Source organism: Salmo salar, chromosome ssa22, assembly GCF_905237065.1.
Source record: "Salmo salar chromosome ssa22, Ssal_v3.1, whole genome shotgun sequence".
In the NCBI taxonomy this organism is placed as follows: Eukaryota; Metazoa; Chordata; class Actinopteri; order Salmoniformes; family Salmonidae; genus Salmo; species Salmo salar.
In genome coordinates, this window is record NC_059463.1 from 33458977 (window position 1) to 33479938 (window position 20962).

The window sequence follows — 20962 nt, forward strand, 5'->3', positions numbered from 1 at the left end:
GCTTGCACATCCGCATAACAGTATGGTTCAGCAATATAGGCCGATTATCGGAAATTGTAACATTACGATATTTTTGTTAGGAACGCATCAGTCTTTGTTTTGCTTTGCTCTTTAATTTGTCATTTATCTTCAACCATACACTTTGCTAAATATATTTGGTTTAATGAGAGGAACTTTAAGTTGTGAAAACATTTGTTTCTCAGCGCAGGTTTAGAACCACTGGATCGGGCCGTGTTACGGTTCCAGAGACCAAAAACATCAATAGCAACTACCACTTTGTGTTCAGAATAAAAAGCTTATTCCATCATATTCATGCTTTTACATAACTGGATTTCTCGCAGTGAACTTGAGTTAACTTAAAGCTTTATTTCTAGAAATGCTTTCAGATTCCCACATTCACACGTAGGCCTGCCTCTGATCACACATAGGCTACCTCTATTCAACTTGACATTGGGTTTAGCGAAAACATAGTATAGTGTTCATTTCAACCACTTTTAACTTTAGTAAATACAATTAATCTTAGATCAACTCATCGAGTATGCTAAAGGCATACTCTAGCCTAAGGCTCTCTAGCATAAATTCCTTTTACAAATAATTTAAGCATTATCCAAATGTCTTGTCTTGCCCATATATCTGCGTTAAAAAACATGTATTTAAAAGCCTTTTTGAGATTTAGCTAATTATTTGGATTTTAGCCTATCGTAATCGGTTCTTAAATCTAACCTAGATATTGTATGTCTGCGAAAAAGAAACGAGAAGTGAATTAGGCTGCACTTAAAGGTAATATTCACTAGTTTTGACCATGCATGTTTAGCGGGGGGAGAAGAGTCACCAGTGGTAGACATTACTCTTTATACAGAGCTATGTGTCTGCACTGATTATACTCATGTTCTTGCTGTCAAACAACAAGTCGTGTGGAATTTAGATTTATTCTCACGGTTACATTTTATCAAGTAGGCTAGTCACAATGTCTTATTCTAATTATTAATGCAGTAAAATGACATCTTCCCATATGCACGGAGACGCTGAATGCGTTTTTCACCTAAACCTTTTGGTCAAATGTGTCTGTATAGACTTAACCTCCCTTTGCATCTGGTACGTCCAAGTGGAGCTGCTGAATGTATCATGTATATTGAAAATACAGATGCAAGTGTATGACATATATCATATTGGATAACCAACAGCTAGTTTTGACTTTGAGACGGTCTGCAGACTCTTTTATGGCGGCTTGTCTGTGAAGCTCAAAGGTCAGAGCTGTCTACGTTGACGCAGACCTTGAATGTGGGACCAAGGCCTCCCTCTGCGGAGAGAGATCGGCTGGGAGATTCTGTTTGTGAGTCTCTGCGCTCCATAGCGTTGTGTCACATCCAAAAGAACCTAAATCGCAATTTGGCCTCAAGAACGTTGTGCGCATTTTAGTTTTAGAGTTGAGTGTACTGTTTTGAACTATAATTATATATATTTACAAAAGATAGGATAGAAAAGGCCAGCACTCTGATAAGGACACACTCTTTCTCTCTCTCTCTCTCACACACACACACACACACACACACACACACACACACACACACACACACACACACACACACACACACACACACACACACACACACACACACACACACACACACACACACACACACACACACACAGAGAGAGAGAGAGTGAGAGCGAGAAAGAGAGAAAGAGAGAGAGAATAAGGGCATGTCATTTCCTTCTTAATGTTAGATATGCATACATAGGATAGCCTTCTTCCGGTATTAATTACGCCACGAATGTGAACTTAATAAATGTTTTCCATATTTTTGGATGGTTTTACCAGATTTGTATGAAATTTTATGTGACCATTTATGACATTGTTTTTCCTTACTTTAGTCTATTGAGAGAATGTGTATTTCAAGTAGATTTTTCTATTTTCCATGTAAATGTCATAATTGATTGATTAGGTGAAGCGTAGGCCTAACATAAATATTAAATTGACCTCGGTCCAGGGATAGACAAATAGAAAAGTTATAGGATAGTTACAATAAGTGAATATCACTCTTTTACGCGTGAGGTTGTGTGTAAAACCAAAATACATACATTTTGCCGTTTTCTGTTATGCCTTTTGAACTGTGCTGTAAGCGAAAACAATTAGAGGTTTTCCAAAAAGTGTTATTGTGTTCATTCAGCATCTTGATCGACAAACTACGGGATGTAACATTTGAGCGCTTCAGTATTTGCCTATAGTCAGATCACTCATCTTTAGACGAGTTATTATAGGCCTACGTGTCTGGAATTTCAGGATAAAAAAGCAATGGCATACCTTAATGTGAAGAAAGTGTGTTTATTTTTTTTGCTGTTACGTTTCCCAACTGATAACGACTATTTAATAGGCTACTCCCCTCAGTTTTCTTCTTTCGAGTTGATCTATTTACAACATAATGAAATTATATAATAGCCTATGCCAAGCAGCATATGCAAATACTGTTCGACGGATTATGTGTAGTCGTTATCCCTGCTTAAGCTAATAACAATGCCTTGATAAAATCTAAAATGACATGATATACCTACATTATAAACAGTAGACTATAAGCATGAGTATTACACTGTTAATACCAATAATGTTTTCTATAATCAATACACAAAAATGTTAGTTTCTAATGAAACACAATAGTTTTATCAAACCAAGTAGAGATTAATTGCCTGCTTTTGGATTTTTTAAGAAACACGAGGACTGATTATAGGTCCATGTGCCTTTATTTTGCTTCCGATAATGTACATTTATATTGACTAACCTGTGGGTCTAGATTAATCACTGGAAAATGCTTCTGGATACATTGTATTCTTAAAGAGGAAGTTTCCTTCATTCTTGCCCCTTCTTCCACCATTTGCTTTTCACTTCCAAAGCCAATTGCCAAGTTCAGACACCATTGTTTGTTTGTTTGTTTGCGCGTGCGTGTGTGTGTGTGCGTGCGTGTGCTCGTAAGCGGGAAATAAAGAGAGAGAAGAAAGAGAGGCTACACAATTTAGCCTGGCGTATTCACTGTGTCTTTTATTGTCATAGCACTATTTAACGAGTGTCAAACCATAGTTGTAGCCTACATAGCTAAGGTCTTCGGATTTTCCCCGCTAAATTCGGGAAATCGGTGTCAAGGTCATATTTGGAGCCTGTGCTGCTTATTTACAGACACGTATCACAATTCTCTATGAAGCAACGGATAGATCTTCAAATATGGCTTTGTGAACAATATATCAGTGATATCTGAACAACGAATCTAACATAATATTGAATTACACTTCATATCCAAACCTCAGACGAAGGTGTTGTTATCCCACCTTCTTCAGTGACAACAAATGAATTGCGGTTTTGTTTCAAAACCCAAGTGTTTAAATACAATTAAAACAAACAAACTAATCTAAAACTATTTTAGTTGTATCCGTTTGTATAAACTATCTCGGCAGATGTTGGTGTCTGTTATTAACACTCTTCCAAAGGAAGGAATTTAAATGTTGACATTTCCCGAGATGGTCTTCTTTTTATTGTAATTTTTTTTACATTTGTATTTTCACAGATATAATGTAAACAACAACTGAATTGGAATATGCATGTGAATTTATACACCCCAGTATAATATGGGAGCATGGTAAAACAAAAAGGTGGCCTATGCCAAATTAAGATTAGGCCCTACATTCTTTAGAAATTGTTTTAAAAAAATGTATTTGCATGCTTTTTTTGTCGTCCTAGTTATAGTCTTCATTCACATTTTGCTTAGATTCTGCCCCCCCCTTCCCCCCAAAATCGAAATGCATCGTCCAAACAAGGCATATAAGCCTACCACCTCGATTCATTTCAGTAAGACTAACCGCGCATTGGTTCGGCACCGCTTCAACAATATAAGCTACTTTTAAGGTGATTATGTTTCGACATATGGCCGTGTTGATATGTTTGATATTTTTAGATTCAAAGAAGGTTTTACGCACACCTTTTGTCTATTATTTATTTTGGCGATATTGCACGCTTATATGATAGGTCTAGGTTTTACACACACCTTTTATCTTTTCTTAAATTCAAAGTAGGTTTTATGCACGCCCTTTGTCTGTCTATTATTTTTGCGATATAGCTGTTTAGACATACCATATCATGTGCGTCTCCTCATAGAATTCCGACCTTTACGCACGCTAAGAATTTTGACTTTTATACACGCTTATCAGATAGGTTTAAGTTTTACGCACACATTTTGTCTATTCTTAGATTCAAAGTAGGCCTGTTATTAAATTGCCTAATTAATCTCCATAATGTCTTGATAACTAAAACGCATCACCTGAGTATTGTTTAGAGTCATAGTCATCACTATACTGTATTTGGAATCTTGTTGGGCTGTTCAGTATGCATGTACTAGGCCTTGCGACATAATCCTTCGTCATATTTGCCTGTAGGCTACAGGTCTACCTACTGTATGAAGACCTATATGCTTACTTAAAAATGCCATACACAAAACTATTTCAGAGGTGGATATCAAAGAAACATTTGTTTCCACATGAGTGCATCATACAAATGGCAGTGTTTTGATGTTCAAGGTTTCCACACATCTGCCCCAGAGGACGGTGCGGCACATCGTCCCAGTGTTTCCTGCCGTCTATGTGGGCGGGAACCCACATACAAATTGAAGGTCAAGTTAGTAAGCTCCTTATATGGGGCTCCACTGTCCATCGCAAATGTTTTGGGAAAAGGGCAAGAAAGACCGGTTAAAAAAAGAGGGGGGGAAAACTGTTCTTTAAAGTCGTAGCTATATGGTGGTTGTATTTTATTTTAAAGTTCTCGTTGAGTATAAAGAAAGACTTACAACTTAGGTGGATAGAGAGGGACGGCAGAGGAAAGGTTCCAGGGCACGTTTTGAGAGAGTAAATTGTTTCTCAACAAGAATAGAACATGTAATATATCCAAAGTGATCGGAATGCCAACTTCAAAAGCGGCAGTCTCCGCTAGATCTGAAGGCAGCAGTGTCTAGAGTTGGAAAGGAAATTAAACATCATAAAGAGAGAGGCTCAATTAGGGGCCCAATGCTTAAGCGCTACCGAATCCTGTAGGAAACAAAGACGGATATTCGGTAAGAAAATACAGATTCTATTTCCTCTCTCATAAATCTACTTTACCTTTTAGATACTTAAGAAAAAAGTTTTACCGCGTTTTTTGTCTGGTCTTAGATAGTCAAATGCCAAATGTCTCAAGTCAGCGAAAGTTCATCGTGTATTTTGGACATGTCGTGATTTTAACCCAGGCTATTACTAAGCAATGTTATGCCATTTATTAATACTATAGAATCGGGAATAGACTACCTTTTGATTTGCGCTAGCATAGTAGTACGCATAATCTGAGCCACGCTATTTTCCATTTTTTAATGAATAAATTCACACATTTGTGGTTACTTAGGTTCATGTTTATTTTCACAAAAGGTAGCAGGTGATTTTATACGTTTCGTCAGAACATTATCAAAGTCAATGATGCATTACAATGTAGGCTTACTTGTGGTCATCCTGAGTCGTGCATTGGTACGCACTGATATTGTCATTCTATCAGTTGATTAAAGAGTATGTCCATGCAAAATGGAGACATTGGCTGGTCCTGGGATATCGACCACATGACTTGTTATCCAAACTCCATACAAATATATGAAGGATAATTCTCAATTCATGACGTTTATGACGCCTCTCGTCAAATAGCCTATGGGACGAACAAATAGACACGATTTGGCTTCAATTCAATTGAAACTAGGGCAGTTCAGTAAATTAATACAAATTAAATTAGCGTTTTTGATGGAAACCATCATTCAAAATATAATAGTACGGTAGGCTAAGTATGTTAGGCTAAGTATGTTGGCCATGCGGGAATCAAATATAGATCTACTCATTCCTGATCTTGCAGGCACCATGTTCAAACCAACTGGATCATCATAAACCTAATATTGGACCATTTCCAGTTGAATCTCAGCGAGATAACGGAATTGACTGATGACGCCTTGGTGAATCACTTGCATGCCCATAATGCGTTTGAGAGCTCCACGGGACATGGCACATGTAGTCTGAACGATAAAGACATGTGGGCCTCATTGGCTTATTATTGTTTGTCGTAGTGACAATATAGTGGTGGTATATAGTACTTTTATAGCTATTTAGGTTATAGGTTGTTGTTTTGAGGGGGTATGCTTTCCACTGGATGTCCGTTTAATATTCAATTTGATCAATATTTGTTTGTTGTTGGCTCAATGTGATATTACCATGTGACACTACTGCATGTCGGTGTATTTTGGTTTGAACCAAGACAAGTGTGTTTTGTTAGGTCGTTTTTAATAATCTAATTCGTTTTCAACGTTGTTGAGACCTAATCACCTTGACGAGTTTTGTCTGAAATGTTACTGTTTTTGACAAGTTGATTTTTATCATTAGGCCTACTGCACAATCGTTGCGTTTGTTCCTGCACATGGAGGTACAAACGAAATCTAGACACTTGGATGAATGTTGAGTCTTTTCTAAATACGGTAACATAGGCTAATTTGGGCTATATTAGGATTGAAAATAATGCCACAATTCGGCGTATTCATGCTCCAACGTATGTTATTTGAATAATCAATCCGTTATATTCCTAATCTATACAATGCAGATATTGCAAATATATATACAGTATTAAAAAAAATAGGCTTTATGATTGGCTTTAATCGTCAACTTTTGATAGGCCTATCATGGCTAACTCGAACATTGCTTAGCGCTTATGGACCCACTTTATAAGTATTTGTAATGGTTTCTTTGTGTGTTTTAAGAAAAAAGCTGTGCCTACTCAAATGTTTTCATGAATTTGTATGTAGCTTATTTAAGACAGAGGAAACACAATTAACCACAGCTTTGGTAACAGTAGGCTATATTAACTTGTTGCTGCTTTTGGGATCGTAACAAAATGAGTATTTGGTAACGACAGATGCTATTTCCATATTTAAAAACCAGTGTAAAAGCCGCACACTAGGGAAGATAGGCAACCGACCTTAAGTTTAATTATAACCTTTTCAGTGTTTGTTGATACTCGTTTTTCCTGACAGCATCTAGACACATTGCTGTGCACAGGGTTTTCTCTTTGTTTATGCCCGTTTCCTATTTGTCATAAGAGATGATGGCTTGTTCACGCCAGTCGTGCAGATTCGACACACAAATGACAGACAGTTCTCACAAATACATCTGTAAATTGCAGCCTATTCGTTTTTTTCTTCTTCGTATAATGCAAAAATGCACTCATTGAAATAACACTAAATTCTAAACCATACGCCTACAAATTACTCTGCCACAAGGTGGAGAATATTGTCCACCAAAATCAAACCACATCCCTTCATTTTTATATTAGACCCTATTGGAAGTGACAGACGGGCTATGAATAAACAATGAATGAAGAAAAAAAAATCGTTATTATATGTTGTCGCGGTTTTGGTGTTTATTGCTCACACAAGCATATAATAAATATAGCTCGTTCGAGGAGCGATATTCTTACAACGCTGACTGTCCCTGGGTTAGACCATACCTCAGCTAACCCTCCAAAATATTTTTTCATAGCTCATTTTGGTTTGTTATATCCATGAGTGGGCTACCCTCTCCATAAATTATCCCACCAATAACGAGACAGAACAATCCACACATTTAACGTTGGGTACTTTATCGTAAAGTATTTTATTCATTGTTTATCATTGTTTTAGGCTATATATTGTAGCCTATGTTTATAGCCTATCATCTATATGGCTAATTTCCATAATCAATAGGCTATCACATGATAAATCCTCTCTTCTTCAATAATGGTTTGCCAAACAAAACTTGCACAACCAAGGCCTACTGTTGTGTGCTTCGGCCTACTGCACAATCAACTTATGGTATCTTCACGTAAGTGCCTATGTGTTAAAACCCGTTTCCCATTCTCAGTCGCTGTGGCTCGTTGCTTTTGCCAGGACCTCAGTGTAACCATGGCCTTTTTTGCTGATGCTTGAAACTCTTCACAGCTCATACAACCGAATTTAATAGGTTGGTTTACATCCAATTAAAATGATCTGGGCCATGGGAGGACAATCATGTTATTTCACGCGCTCGCCACATTGAGCGCTTGTTTCAGCTCGAATTTATGTGGGTGTAGACATTTGATGGAGCTAACTTGACCACTGTCTTGAGAGAAAATATAGCCTATTCTATTCTCCCTTTGGTCTCTATTTTCATGATTTCTCTTTGGATTAAAAATACTCAAGGTCTATAGTCTTGTTAGTTTACTATAAAGGGTGGTGAGGCCTTACGTGGATTTCGCGGACAGACACTTTGTCAAGTATTCTCCCCAACAAGTGTTGTTTTCAAGCAGAGAATGGCAAATATTTACAAAAAAGCTCGTGTTCAAGTCTCATGACTGTAGAGACAATTGACGCTTTTAGGGATATTAGGCTACCCTCATCGAGATTATATTTGCTACACACAATATTAAACTGTTGAAGAGCGACAGTTTTAGGACAAATATCTTAATTCAGGTCGAAGGAACATCTCGATTTGTTTTATGTCAGTGTCCTATTGCGAGCAGGCTTGAGCTAACCTAGCTTTCCAAGTGCACGCAAGCCTTCGTGAAAGCAATGTAGCCACTCACATTCAGATGCTATAGGCTACATGCTAATCTGTATTGAGAAATAATCTGTAGAAAGAATTTATATTGTGCCGAAAAGAAACAGTATAGCCAGTATGTTCAAATGAACACTGTATAGTGCACTTGGCATCCCTGCAGTATGGAAGAGAGCACTTAATGGCCATACACGGCCGGCTGTCCCAGGAAGAGAATACAATTTTTATGGCAGGCTATTTGTTTATTAGTTCTACTGCTCTCCGGGTGCAGTTTATGCGTACCGAGATTCAATCTTATCTTTTGCTGAATGTGACTAGAGATATACAGATATATTTCAAAGCAAACACTATTGCTAACATTATATTGTGCACACATCGCACCTATCTTTTCTTGAATTTCAACAGCTTTGGAATGCCATGCATGTAGCCTATGAAATATTTAACACAGTAAGTAAACACAATGATGTATAGTCTTCTTGTAAATGTCTGTTTCAGGTATGCTATATTTTGTGATTGTGGTCGAGATGCATGGAATTAAAATGGCACAAATCTATGTAAACTACGCTCCTTTCAACAAAAGCCTGCTAGCCAAAGAGGTGAAGAAAAGCCTATTTACTGCAGCTCTTCCGTCTTTTATGGTGGTTGCTTTCAGGATTTTGGTGGTCAAATTCAAGTGCTGTGTCTGGATAGCTGTCGGATCTCTTTGTACTTGATTGCAGGCTTCTTGCGCCTCGACCTCAGGCCCTGAACATGTTCCTGCATTTTTTATTTCATTTACCTTCATTTAACTAGGCAAGTCAGTTAAGAACAATTTCTTATTTTCAATGACGGCCTAGGAACTGTGTGTTATCTGCCTTGTTCAGGGGCAGAATGACAGGTTTTCACCTTGTCAGCTCGGGGATTTGATCTTGAAACCTTTCGTTTACTAGTCCAACGGTCTCAGCACTAGGCTACAGCATAACGCTGAACAGCATAACGCTGAACTATCTTAAATAAATAGCAGCCGGAATGCAGCTTTAGCACTTTCTGTAAGAAGTCTGGTATTATATATTGAACACTATTATATATTAACATTATTTATTGAGCGCTTTTCCTCACTTCTAGTTCAATGAAACTATTTGGTCCTTGTCAGTGATGGAAAACTTTTGTTTTCGAATATGCATAATGGCTTGTCATCCCGGGTTCTGGTTGATGGAAAAATGCATGGAAGAAAACTAATGTGCTATAGAGAGCTTGCATTCCTTTTATGTATAGGCCTTCTCCCTTTTTAGCCTATTCCCAACGGGCAAAGTGCAAACGTAGGGCCATCGAACACGTGTAGGGAAATGTTATGGTAAAGCCATATTTATATTTGGATTTATCTGGAATATAAATGAAATAATACATTCAAATGAGTGAAATGTTACAGACCGAGCATGTATCCCATAAATAGATGGCCAATATACAAATATAATGATATTAAGTGGTTTGAAAATTTGTCAAACATATATAAATCCCGACGAGTAGGCATATAAGCTAAAATCTACATATGTAAAGCCGGGTTAATGTCTAAACATATTCATGTCGGGAAAAGCATGGGTACACACACACACACACACACACACACACACACACACACACACACACACACACACACACACACACACACACACACACACACACACACACAGGTTATAAACTCAATAACTATGTTTTTGCTCTCTGACTTCCTTGTTTCCATCACGTCGCCAGACACTGGCCTAACAAAAAATATATTCATAATTTCGATGCAAATGTACATTCATGTTTCTTTCTTTCCGTGATCTTGGTTATGGGGGTAGAGCAATGACCCGCGTTAAAATTGGGTTCTTAACGAGATCTTTAAACCAGTTATTACAGCAGGTTTACTTGTAATTCATAACATATAAACTAAACCATCAGACTACATGATAATGAACATTTGATCTATCTTTTATTTGCTGAAATAACAGGTTATATGGAAGTTGGGCCTTCATGCAAATTCATTCACAAAAGACGACTGTAAGAAATTCTAAGTGTTATCATCATTATTTGTAATAATTCAAGAGTTTGTAGAATATGTTCAATATTCACCTCAAGGGTTTTTTTGATAGGATGGAGGATTAATAGAGGTCTTTCATTGATAGGAAAATAAATTGGAGAAAGGGGTAATCTCAAACACTGCATGCTCACATGGTCGAAATTCACTAAGGGCTTGCAAAATACCCTTTATAGCTGACATTCACATGGCCTCATAATAATAATAACCATAATAACCATAATAATAATAACATTAATCATCATTGTTATTATAATCAAAAACCCGTACCTGTTATTATTTTGCTATGCATTGCATTGCGCGTGTACTATACGGTATTCATATTTTGATTATATCGTTTAGAGACTAAAGAAAAAAATGGTAAGATACCTGATATTGATTTTTATAATACTCATGCGGTGTTGGAAAACCAATCGTTTGAACCTTCTGTATCTTACCTAAGTGAACCACTCCTACACATGTAAGTGTTCCAAATTGATATATGACAATATCTACTTTCAATCACGTGTCTTGGGGCGACTTAGACGGATAGCACGTCATCTCGCCTTCCCAAATGTTCTGCTTCTGCAGTTCGAATCCAAAACATCTATCTATAGTGCAAGAGAACGGGGTGAAAGATGTTTAACTCGGTTAATCTGGGAAACTTCTGCTCACAGACGCGAAAAGACAGGACTTCCGAGTTCGGAGACAGAGCGAGCTGTGCGTCCAACCTTTACCTCCCCAGCTGCACATATTACGTCCCCGAATTTTCTGCTGTCTCTTCGTTCCTGCCACAGGCCCCGTCTCGGCAAATCACCTACCCTTACTCCACGAACCTCTCCCAAGTGCAACCGGTTCGGGACGTTTCTTACGGTTTGGACCCCTCAACTAAGTGGCACCATAGAGGGAACTATGCGTCGTGCTACTCTGGGGAGGAACTGGTACATAGGGACTGCCTTCCGCCATCGTCCACCATGACAGAAATGCTGATGAAAAACGAAAGTGTATACAGTCATCACCATCATCACCACAACCACCCAAGCTCCAACCACCTATCCACGGGCTTTTATTCGGGTGTGGGGAAAAACCACGTTCTACCCCAGGGCTTTGACCGCTTTTTCGAAAGCACACACAATGGGACGGAAAACAGCTCGACAGACAACTGTACTCAGAACGGCGAATCCAGTAAACTGGATTCGGCGTCCCAGCCGCCTGCCGCCCTCCTCCACAGCGCCACAGACCCTGAGAAAGACCCAGAGGATGAAGAGGAAAACGTTCATTCTGGTTCTTGTGCTTCTTCATCGGGCAAGAAAGACGACAGCGCCAACAAAACAAGCCACTCGAGTAGGTACCGAAGCTGTAAAAAAAGGTTAAGGGACTAGCCCGGTATTTTTGTCGGTCTGATTTTATGTGGAGTTTTATAAGCATTCAAAGGATTTTATTATAACCTACAAAGCTCTTTCTTCCAACAAGAATTTTTTTACGATGGGACAGCGCTTTGAAAAAAACGATACGTTACACACAGGCAGCAGGCAGCAGCTCTCCCAGTCTGTGAAATTTTAAGAGCCCGCTATTGTGACAAACGCTAACTTTGATCATGAACTTGCGCTGGGCGATGTTTCACCAAGTTGTCGAGGGTAAAAAGCAATTGAGCAGAACACTGCTTTTGGGCGTCCTTTGATTTTGTCCCCTTCTCAGCAGCCTCCTGTAAAATGCAGAAATGCTACTGTGTTGTTATTCTGGACAGGTTGTTTTACGCATTAACAGCAGCTAGCCTATATGTTCGATCGAGATTGCATGTAAAAAATACAAGCCTAATAATAGTTGTGATAATCATAATGTTTTGTTTCTTTGGGACCTATGCTCTTCTCAAAACGTGCATCTGTATTGGTAACCGTGCAAGTAGGATAGCCTAGTATTTTAGTTTGTAGACTAATCAATGATTTAAATCTTCCAAGCGTTGAGATCTTAGTCTAGGCTATTCTGTAAATCACCAACAAACTCGTTCGGTTTTGTTATAGTCCATGTAGAATATGATAAACCAATGAGCAAATAGCCTCGATATAATTCACTCATATTCATTTGAGACTAATAAACAGCGGCTCACAGTCCGTAGGCCCAAGCGCCCCCATAGTGGCATGGAAGAATTTGTCTCTAGCCTATAATTATATCCCACCTATTTGATGCCAAGAAATGCTATCTAGGTATCCAGTGTTAATTCGCTATAAATGATCGCATTATGATATGAAAGGAAGGTTCCTATTTTCCATGATAGCCATATATATATATTAAGGTAGGTAGTGAGGTGATGAAGTGCAATGTCTTTGTCGTTTCGTGAATAGCGTTACAAAACTCGTCAAGAGATTTTTCACAGAGATGGCTGATTATAGTTGTATGTTACAAGAGGATGGCACTGATGGCCATGGATTTAAGGATACAGAGAAAGAAAATGAATGTGCAGGCTTGAGGGTAGGCTACGTGTTTAGGACACTTACATTTTATCAAACTTAACATACCTACGTTCTGAATCCCCATACGTTTCAGCGTGTATCTTAATGCTTGTTTTATTTGAAAAAAGTGTAGGCCTACATGTTGAATACACTCGACCTTACGTTCTTCTGATTATTTGTTTTATATTGCTCTAAGGTACACCACGCACGAGGAAGAAGAGGTGTCCTTACACGAAGTTCCAGATTCGGGAACTGGAAAGAGAGTTCTTCTTTAATGTTTATATCAACAAGGAGAAACGCCTGCAGCTCTCCAGAATGCTAAACCTCACTGACCGTCAGGTCAAAATCTGGTTCCAGAACCGCCGAATGAAAGAAAAGAAATTAAGCCGAGATCGGCTGCAGTATTTTTCTGGAAATCCCTTATTGTGAACTAAACTCTAAACTGGTAGCTTTGGTGAGAAATAATCATCAATATTATCATCTCTAAAACTGAATTGCCTTTGGAGGACAAGGCCGGAGTCGACTAGCCAAAAACAAGTGTTAGGTCATTCATGGAAACGCTGGGACTGGAAAGAAAATCAGTTATCAATATGTTTTACGTTTCCTTGTTTGTTGAACCAATAACAAGAACCAGCATAAAACAAGACCTCAGAGAAATGTATCTCTGAGAATAGCAGAGCAATGAAGGTAAACTATTCCATTTTTTCCAATGAAAGATGTATATTTACGCGTTTGTCACATTTGGCCAAAAATGTGAAACATTGTAATGGCAAGTACGACATCAGTATTTCTTTTTGTTTGATTATAGCCTATTTCGGTTCACTTGTGAAATTCTGTCTTTCCAGTGACATTTCTCTCTTTTATCTCTTTATTACTTCATTATCCTTTCTTTGTGAAAATGATTTTGCTACAAACTAAACCGACTTGAGGACAGCCGCACAGACTCTTCTTCATAGATATGCAGATATATAAACATTTTTGCAGCAACCAAGAACTTCGACACGAATCATCGGTCCCAAATTAATCTCCTTTGACTATATGACTGTATATATATTTCATTTGTTTATAAAATGTTACCACTTAACCTAATTACTATATTTTCCAGAACTGAAAAAATAACTTAGCTCTATGGCTACAAGCTCTTTGACTATAGCGAGCTTTTTGTTGGTTGCTTTCCGTTTACATGTTATGCAGTATGAAGATATGACGTTGCATAGGCCTATATCAAGTGAAAGAATGTAACATAAAAAATAAACGAATAGTGATTCTTAAATCAAGCCAATCTTTGAGAGTTTTATATTATTATTTTTTACTGGGTCTAGGTCTGTATTTCAAAGATCAACTACCAAGAACGTAATATTATACTTCGTGTATTCATGCAGAATGCTTGGTCTTTTGCAGAATCAGTTGGGCTAGTCCTCAATGCTTGTAGAAGAGCATTGCAAGTTACGTGCTACTTGACTTCTTAAGTAGGCCCTTAATAGCACAGTATAGCAATAAAACGTTGTGAAACCCTATACGTGTCTCTGACAAGTCGTTCAGATTTCATGTTAAGATTCATGGAAAATAAGTATAGGCTCTATCTCAGAACTCAACTTGGTAGGCTAATTGATACAAATCAAAAGTCCTTGTCTACACACAAATCAATAGGCTAAAACTAGGTAAAATGTCAGATTAAAATATTGGGAGTGCTTGTAACATAGTAAAACTATAGACCTGAGCCGCAATTTGTCATGAACATGAGGGTGCTACATGTGTCTTAATTGCCCACTACTCTTATTTTCAGGAAAAACTCTGCAAATAATTAGAGGCGCTATAATGTTGAATTGGTTTTCACCCATGTATGACCTATAGGTTATATGTAAAGTAAAACACATTTGCGTGTGCGTGCATGTGTGCGCGTGTTAGTGATGTTGTTGAGTGAATGTGTCAATGAGCTGGCCTGGTCTAGACACTGTCATAAAGACAGGGCACTAAATAGCTACTTTTCTCTTAATTACACCGTCTGCCCAGTGGAGAGATTCCTTCCATCGTAAATAGAGAGGTCGAGTAGGCTATAGGTGGCCGTTTACGTAAAAACATATAAACATCCTATTTGAAACAAGTCTAATTTAGATAACATCCCGAGCGCACTATCTTCACGTCATCCACTAGGCCTATATCTTTATCCATTTGCGCTTGGGACAACAAAACGACGACAACTTGGATATCCGTTTCTGGAGAGAAAAAAACCTCAAGTTTATCGACCATTTGGTGTAGGCCTATACCTCACCACTGATGTCCTGCGGCTGTGACATGTTTTTTACTCTGTGGCTGCATAGGCTATATCTAATGTAAGTCATACCGATGCGCAACAATTTACAGATATGGAGGACTTGGAACGTTTAGGTGTATTTTAATGTATTGCGAGAAAGAAAGAGATATTGTCTTTGAACTTTCGTGAAGTCAAGGCCATCACCTTTAACCCTACGCAATAAAGTTGAATTCCCGAGACTGGCTTTGCTCTCGGAAATTCGGGTACCAACTGGTGAGCCAGCCAATGAGGGTTGCAAACGAAAGAGTGTCTGGGGGAAAGGGGGATGGGGTTTGAAGGGGGATGGGGTTGAAGGGGGATGTTTAGAGAACCTACCATTGACCTCTTCAAAACTGGCGCATATAGGCTAATGTTTTTTTTTCAAACTGTTATGCATGTGGTAGAGTTTTGAAAAACAATTTGCCATGTTTTGTTTGCTATTGTTTAATATCTGTTTCATTTTAGGTGTTTGTGAACCCAAAATAAGCAAGACAGTTAGTCTGTATTGGATACACTTTATATGCATGATCATACTATTATAATTAATTTGCTGTAGGCTAATTGAAATGGAAAAGCAGCCCCAATTTGACTTCTGGAATGCAGCATTTTGACATCCTCAAGCAATTGAATAGTGTAACATATTTTTGTTAAAACCAGATTGGAACTTTGAGGTCTAAGTGTATAACACTGTCCAACACTCCAAATAACCTAAACGTTTTGCATTTTCCATATTTTCATGTGGCCTCTTATGGGCTACTTCAAAAGTCTCATACATACAGGATGAAATAATAGTTAGATATAGGCCTACATATACTGAGTGTACAAAATATTACGAATAGCCTCTCTTTCCATGACATAGACTAACCAGGTGATTCCAGGTGAAAGCTATGATCCCTTATTGTTGTCACTTGTTAAATCCACTAGAATCAGTGTAGATGAAGGGAAGAATGATATTTAAGCCTTGAGACAATTGAGACATCAATCAATCAAATGTATTTATAAAGTCCTTCTTACATCAGCTGATGTCACAAAGTGCTGTACAGAAACCCAGCCTAAAACCCCAAACAGCAAGCAATGCAGGTGTAGAAGCACAGTGGCTAGGAAAAACTCCCTAGAAAGGCCAGAACCTAGGAAGAAACCTAGAGAGGAACCAGGCTATGATGGGTGGCCAGTCCTCTTCTGGTGGAGATTATAACAGAACATGGCCAAGATGTTCAAATGTTCATAGATGACCAGCAGGGTCAAATAATAATAATCACAGTGGTTGTAGAGGGTGCAACAGGTCAGCACCTCAGGAGTAAATGTCAGTTAGCTTTTCATAGACGATCATTCAGAGTATCTCTACCACTCCTGCTGTCTATACAGAGTTGAAAACAGCAGGTCTGGGACAGGTAGCACATCCGGTGAACAAGTCAGGGTTCCATAGCCGCAGGCAGAACAGTTGAAACTGGAGCAGCAGCAAGACCAGGTGGACTGGGGACATGGTCCTAGGGCTCAGGTCCTCAAAGAAAGAAAGAAAGAAAGAAAGAAAGAAAGAAAGAAAGAAAGAAAGAAAGAAAGAAAGAAAGAAAGAAAGAAAGAAAGAAAGAAAGAAAGAAAAAGAGAGAGAGAGAAAATTAGAGAGAGCATACTTAAATTCACACAGGACACCGGATAAGACTGGATACATTCTCCAGATATAACAGACTGACACTATGCCCCCGACACATAAACTATTGCAGCATAAACTATTGCAGACATGGATTGTGTATGTGTGCCATTCAGAGGGTGAATGGGTAAGATAACAAATTTAAGTGCCTTTGAATCGGGTATGGTAGTAGGTGGCAGGCGCACTGGTTTGAGTGTGTAAAGAATTGGAACACTGTTGGGTTTTTGACGCTCAACAGTTTTCCGTGTGTATCAAGAATGGTCCACCATCCAAAGGACAGACATCCAGCCAACTTGACACAACTGTGGGAAGCATTGTAGTCAACATGGGGCAGCATCTCTTTGGAATGCTTTCCACACCTTGTAGAGTCTATGCCCCGACGAATTGAGGCTCTTCTGAGGGGAAAAGTGTGTGCAACTCAATATTAGGTAGGTGTTCCTAATGTTTTGTACACTCAGTGTATTTCAAATACGCCTTTTCCATTTTCTTTTCAACTAGTTCCAAATACAAAATGGATTGGCTGATTACCGAACATGTATAATTTTGGCTTATAGCTCAAGTAACATGTAACTCCCCCCAAAACTAATTTAGCATAATATGCCTACCGGGTGATAAAATACATATGGCTGAGGGAAGAGGAGTAGGTTCTGGATCAGTGATGGAGATCAAGACTCTCACACTACTGCTCTCACACCCCGCTGAGGGACCTTGGGCCTGGACTGGAGTTTTTCACAACTCAGGGTCCCTCTCACGGCATCAGATTGCCTGCTCTTCTTGGCTCTTGCCTCCCTCATTTTACTCTTGTGTGCATGTGCCTATGAGACCAGCGGCCTCTGGAGTAAGACGCGGATATCACGTTCTGTCTGGTGGTGTCCAACGTCACTCAAAGGTGTGTCAGATCTCTGTTTACAATATTGACATAATCAATACATCCTCTCTAAATCGACCTCTTGACATTATTAATCGGGTAGGAGTCGTGGCTGTGGTACAATCAAATAAATCCAGACCCCACACAAAACCAGGGCCCCACAAAAACCTGCGCTTTATTTGGTGTTACGTCAATTTTGTTATGACCACGAGGCGACGCTTCCGCACCAGATAGACAATTGTTGAACAAGGCCCTAATGGTACTATAGCCCTCTAGTGACAAGAGAACCACAGGGAGGAGAAAGAAGAATAGCTACTTCGAATATAGCCTACATTGCTTGTAAGCTATGTGTTTGAATGGTTGAACAGGCACAACTGCGATACGAGCTTGCTCTTTTGAAGGCTTTGTTAGTATGGGTCTTTAAAAATAATATTTAGCCTATAAGCTAGCTAGGCTTATAGTATGAAGGCATGAAATTGGACGAGAGGATGCAGTGATGAACATCTTCAGGAAATCAAGGTCAGGTTTCCAAAAAGCAATTGTTTGTGCGTAAAGGTATTTCTGGTGTATGGTGTGCATAATGGTGGGTGGGTGTGTGACAGAGAGATAGACTGTGTGTATGCCTATTATTTCAGAGAACGACATTTCGCTTAATCCAGCAAGGTGATGACAAGCCTATAAATAACCAGCCCTGTGCAGTTTGGTCAATTGTTTAAGGTTTTTTACGATGTTCAAATGTAATATTATGCTGACTTATCTTATGGGCCTATATCACACCTGGCAGATTTATAATTTGATTTAAGGCAGAGAACCTGCGTCGAGCGTAAATGTACCATTCGTGTGTACAGGTATAGTAAAGCGGGCTTCAAGTGCAAAATAGCTCAACGTTGTTTCAAATGTAATATTATTTTACTGTCACTTTGATGGCATGAAGGCGGACTCCATTTTAGTGTGTGTTGTGGAGGATTAGCTGCGTGAGTAATAATGTTACACCATCAAGGCTTTAGGTTTTCGGGAATGATTTTGACTCTTATCACGTCATGTTATGCTTCGAGAAAAGTAATTCACATTCCTTTCAAGAAAAGTAACGTGAAGCATGAAATAGTAATAAGTAGCCTAAAACACATATATAATTAGCCCGTATAGTAGTCTAATCATATTAAGATCAAATTAATTACGAATATAGGAATGTGAATGTGAAGAATAAGAACGTGGATATAAATAATAATAGTCCGTTTAATGTTAGCAATGGGCGTTTAACCATTAAAACGTTTCCATTGATGCAACTTTTTATCATTAAGATTGCATTTTTCAGAAAATGTGCATGCTATATTTAAAATTCAGACTGGTATTTTATCTGCTCGTGTTTATATTCTAACCTGTAAACTTTCTATGCAGGTCTAGACCCCTGGCCCGTTCAGCGTAGCCGCGCAGGTAGGCTATCTGTGTGCATGGGTGTGCATATGTTAAGGTCGTTCACCCTGGTGTATTGGAATGTCACAGGATTTGAGCATGTGTGTGTGTTTTGTGTAATAAGATTCTATATTTTAAGGTTTTGGGGTGTAGTGAGTCGGCAGCAAGGTGACCTAAAATCAATAAACGAACGCCGACATAGCCTACATCTCATACCTTCTTATTTAAGCAATGTTTTTTCAGATCTGTTGAATTCCATCGCGATACCCAATAAAACCAATAGATTTAGAAATATTTTAAGGCTACTTTATTAATCGAAAACCCTTTATAGAAAACCCAGATGTTTATTTTTTTGTCTACTGAAAACATCTGACTGATCCGATGTTTTTCTACGGATCTTATTTATGAAATATACACTTATATTATGTTATAGTGCTATTAATATATTATACAGATTATGAAACCATGGTAATCCAAGGCGTTTCATAAAAAATTTACATTGTTGCACATTCTGTCCTCCAAATAATATAATGGGTATAAAACACTACCATTTCAGCACACTGTGCCTACTTCAAGGCCGTTTGGATTTATAACGCAGATTTTGCTGAAAGCTGACGGTCTATTTATTTATTTAATTATACAAGAGCCAACAACCAATCACAGTGCCTTGGATCAGTTCTGTCTAAACACACCCTTGTAAAAAAGATTCGTTTTGTTCCTAATGATATAGGCCTACTGACAATATCTTGTTTATATTCACAAATGTGTGGAAGACGGGTCGACCAGGTGCTACTGACAACACTCAGTCACATAACTTCTCTAGCTCCTCACAGTCAGCCCACCCTCAAAACAGCTAGGCCAGCTATAGGCAGGCCAGCTATAGGCAGGCCATCTATAGGCAGGCCATCTATAGGCAGGCCATCTATAGGCAGGCCAGCTATAGGCAGGCCAGCTATAGGCAGGCCATCTATAGGCAGGCCATCTATAGGCAGGCCAGCTATAGGCAGGCCAGCTATAGGCAGGCCATCTATAGGCAGGCCATCTATAGGCAGGCCATCTATAGGCAGGCCATCTATAGGCAGGCCAGCTATAGGCAGGCCAGCTATAGGCAGGCCATCTGTAGGCAGGCCATCTATAGGCAGGCCAGCTATAGGCAGGCCAGCTATAGGCAGGCCATCTATAGGCAGGCCATCTATAGGCAGGCCAGCTATAGGCAGGCCATCTATAGGCAGGCCAGCTATAGGCAGGCCAGCTATAGGCAGGCCAGCTATAGGCAGGCCAGCTATAGGCAGGCCATCTATAGGCAGGCCAGCTATAGGCAGGCCATCTATAGGCAGGCCATCTATAGGCAGGCCAGCTATAGGCAGGCCATCTATAGGCAGGCCAGCTATAGGCAGGCCAGCTATAGGCAGGCCAGCTATAGGCAGGCCAGCTATAGGCAGGCCATCTATAGGCAGGCCATCTATAGGCAGGCCATCTATAGGCAGGCCAGCTATAGGCAGGCCATCTATAGGCAGGCCAGCTATAGGCAGGCCATCTATAGGCAGGCCAGCTATAGGCAGGCCATCTATAGGCAGGCCATCTATAGGCAGGCCAGCTATAGGCCTAGCTGTTTTGTTTTATTTCATAAGGACATAAGGACGAGATA

General features: G+C 39.2%; 1 protein-coding gene across 2 annotated transcripts; it reads left to right on the plus strand.

Moving 5' to 3' along the window:
• Positions 1-4687: 4687 nt before the first annotated feature.
• LOC106583298 (homeobox protein Hox-C11a) lies at positions 4688-14369 on the plus strand. Of its 2 annotated transcripts, none has more exons than XR_006761354.1 (2): positions 4688-5090; positions 13289-13461. XR_006761354.1 is itself a non-coding variant. In XM_014167336.2 (2 exons), the coding sequence occupies exons 1-2, from the start codon at positions 11281-11283 to the stop codon at positions 13519-13521; spliced, it is 939 nt and encodes a 312-aa protein (XP_014022811.1). In that variant the 5' UTR covers positions 10688-11280; the 3' UTR covers positions 13522-14369. The 2 variants fall into 2 exon arrangements, 1 of the variants encoding a protein (XP_014022811.1); XM_014167336.2 differs by lacking the exon at positions 4688-5090 and adding an exon at positions 10688-11986 and having other exon boundaries at positions 13289-14369.
• The last annotated feature ends 6593 nt before the right edge of the window (positions 14370-20962 follow it).

Bases quoted from the DNA above. Each gene is read 5' to 3' on its own strand.
- LOC106583298 (XM_014167336.2), top strand. From the start codon at position 11,281: ATGTTTAACTCGGTTAATCTGGGAAACTTCTGCTCACAGACGCGAAAA. The intron at 11,987-13,288 runs GTAGGTACCGAA...TATTGCTCTAAG, and splicing joins CAACAAAACAAGCCACTCGA to GTACACCACGCACGAGGAAG.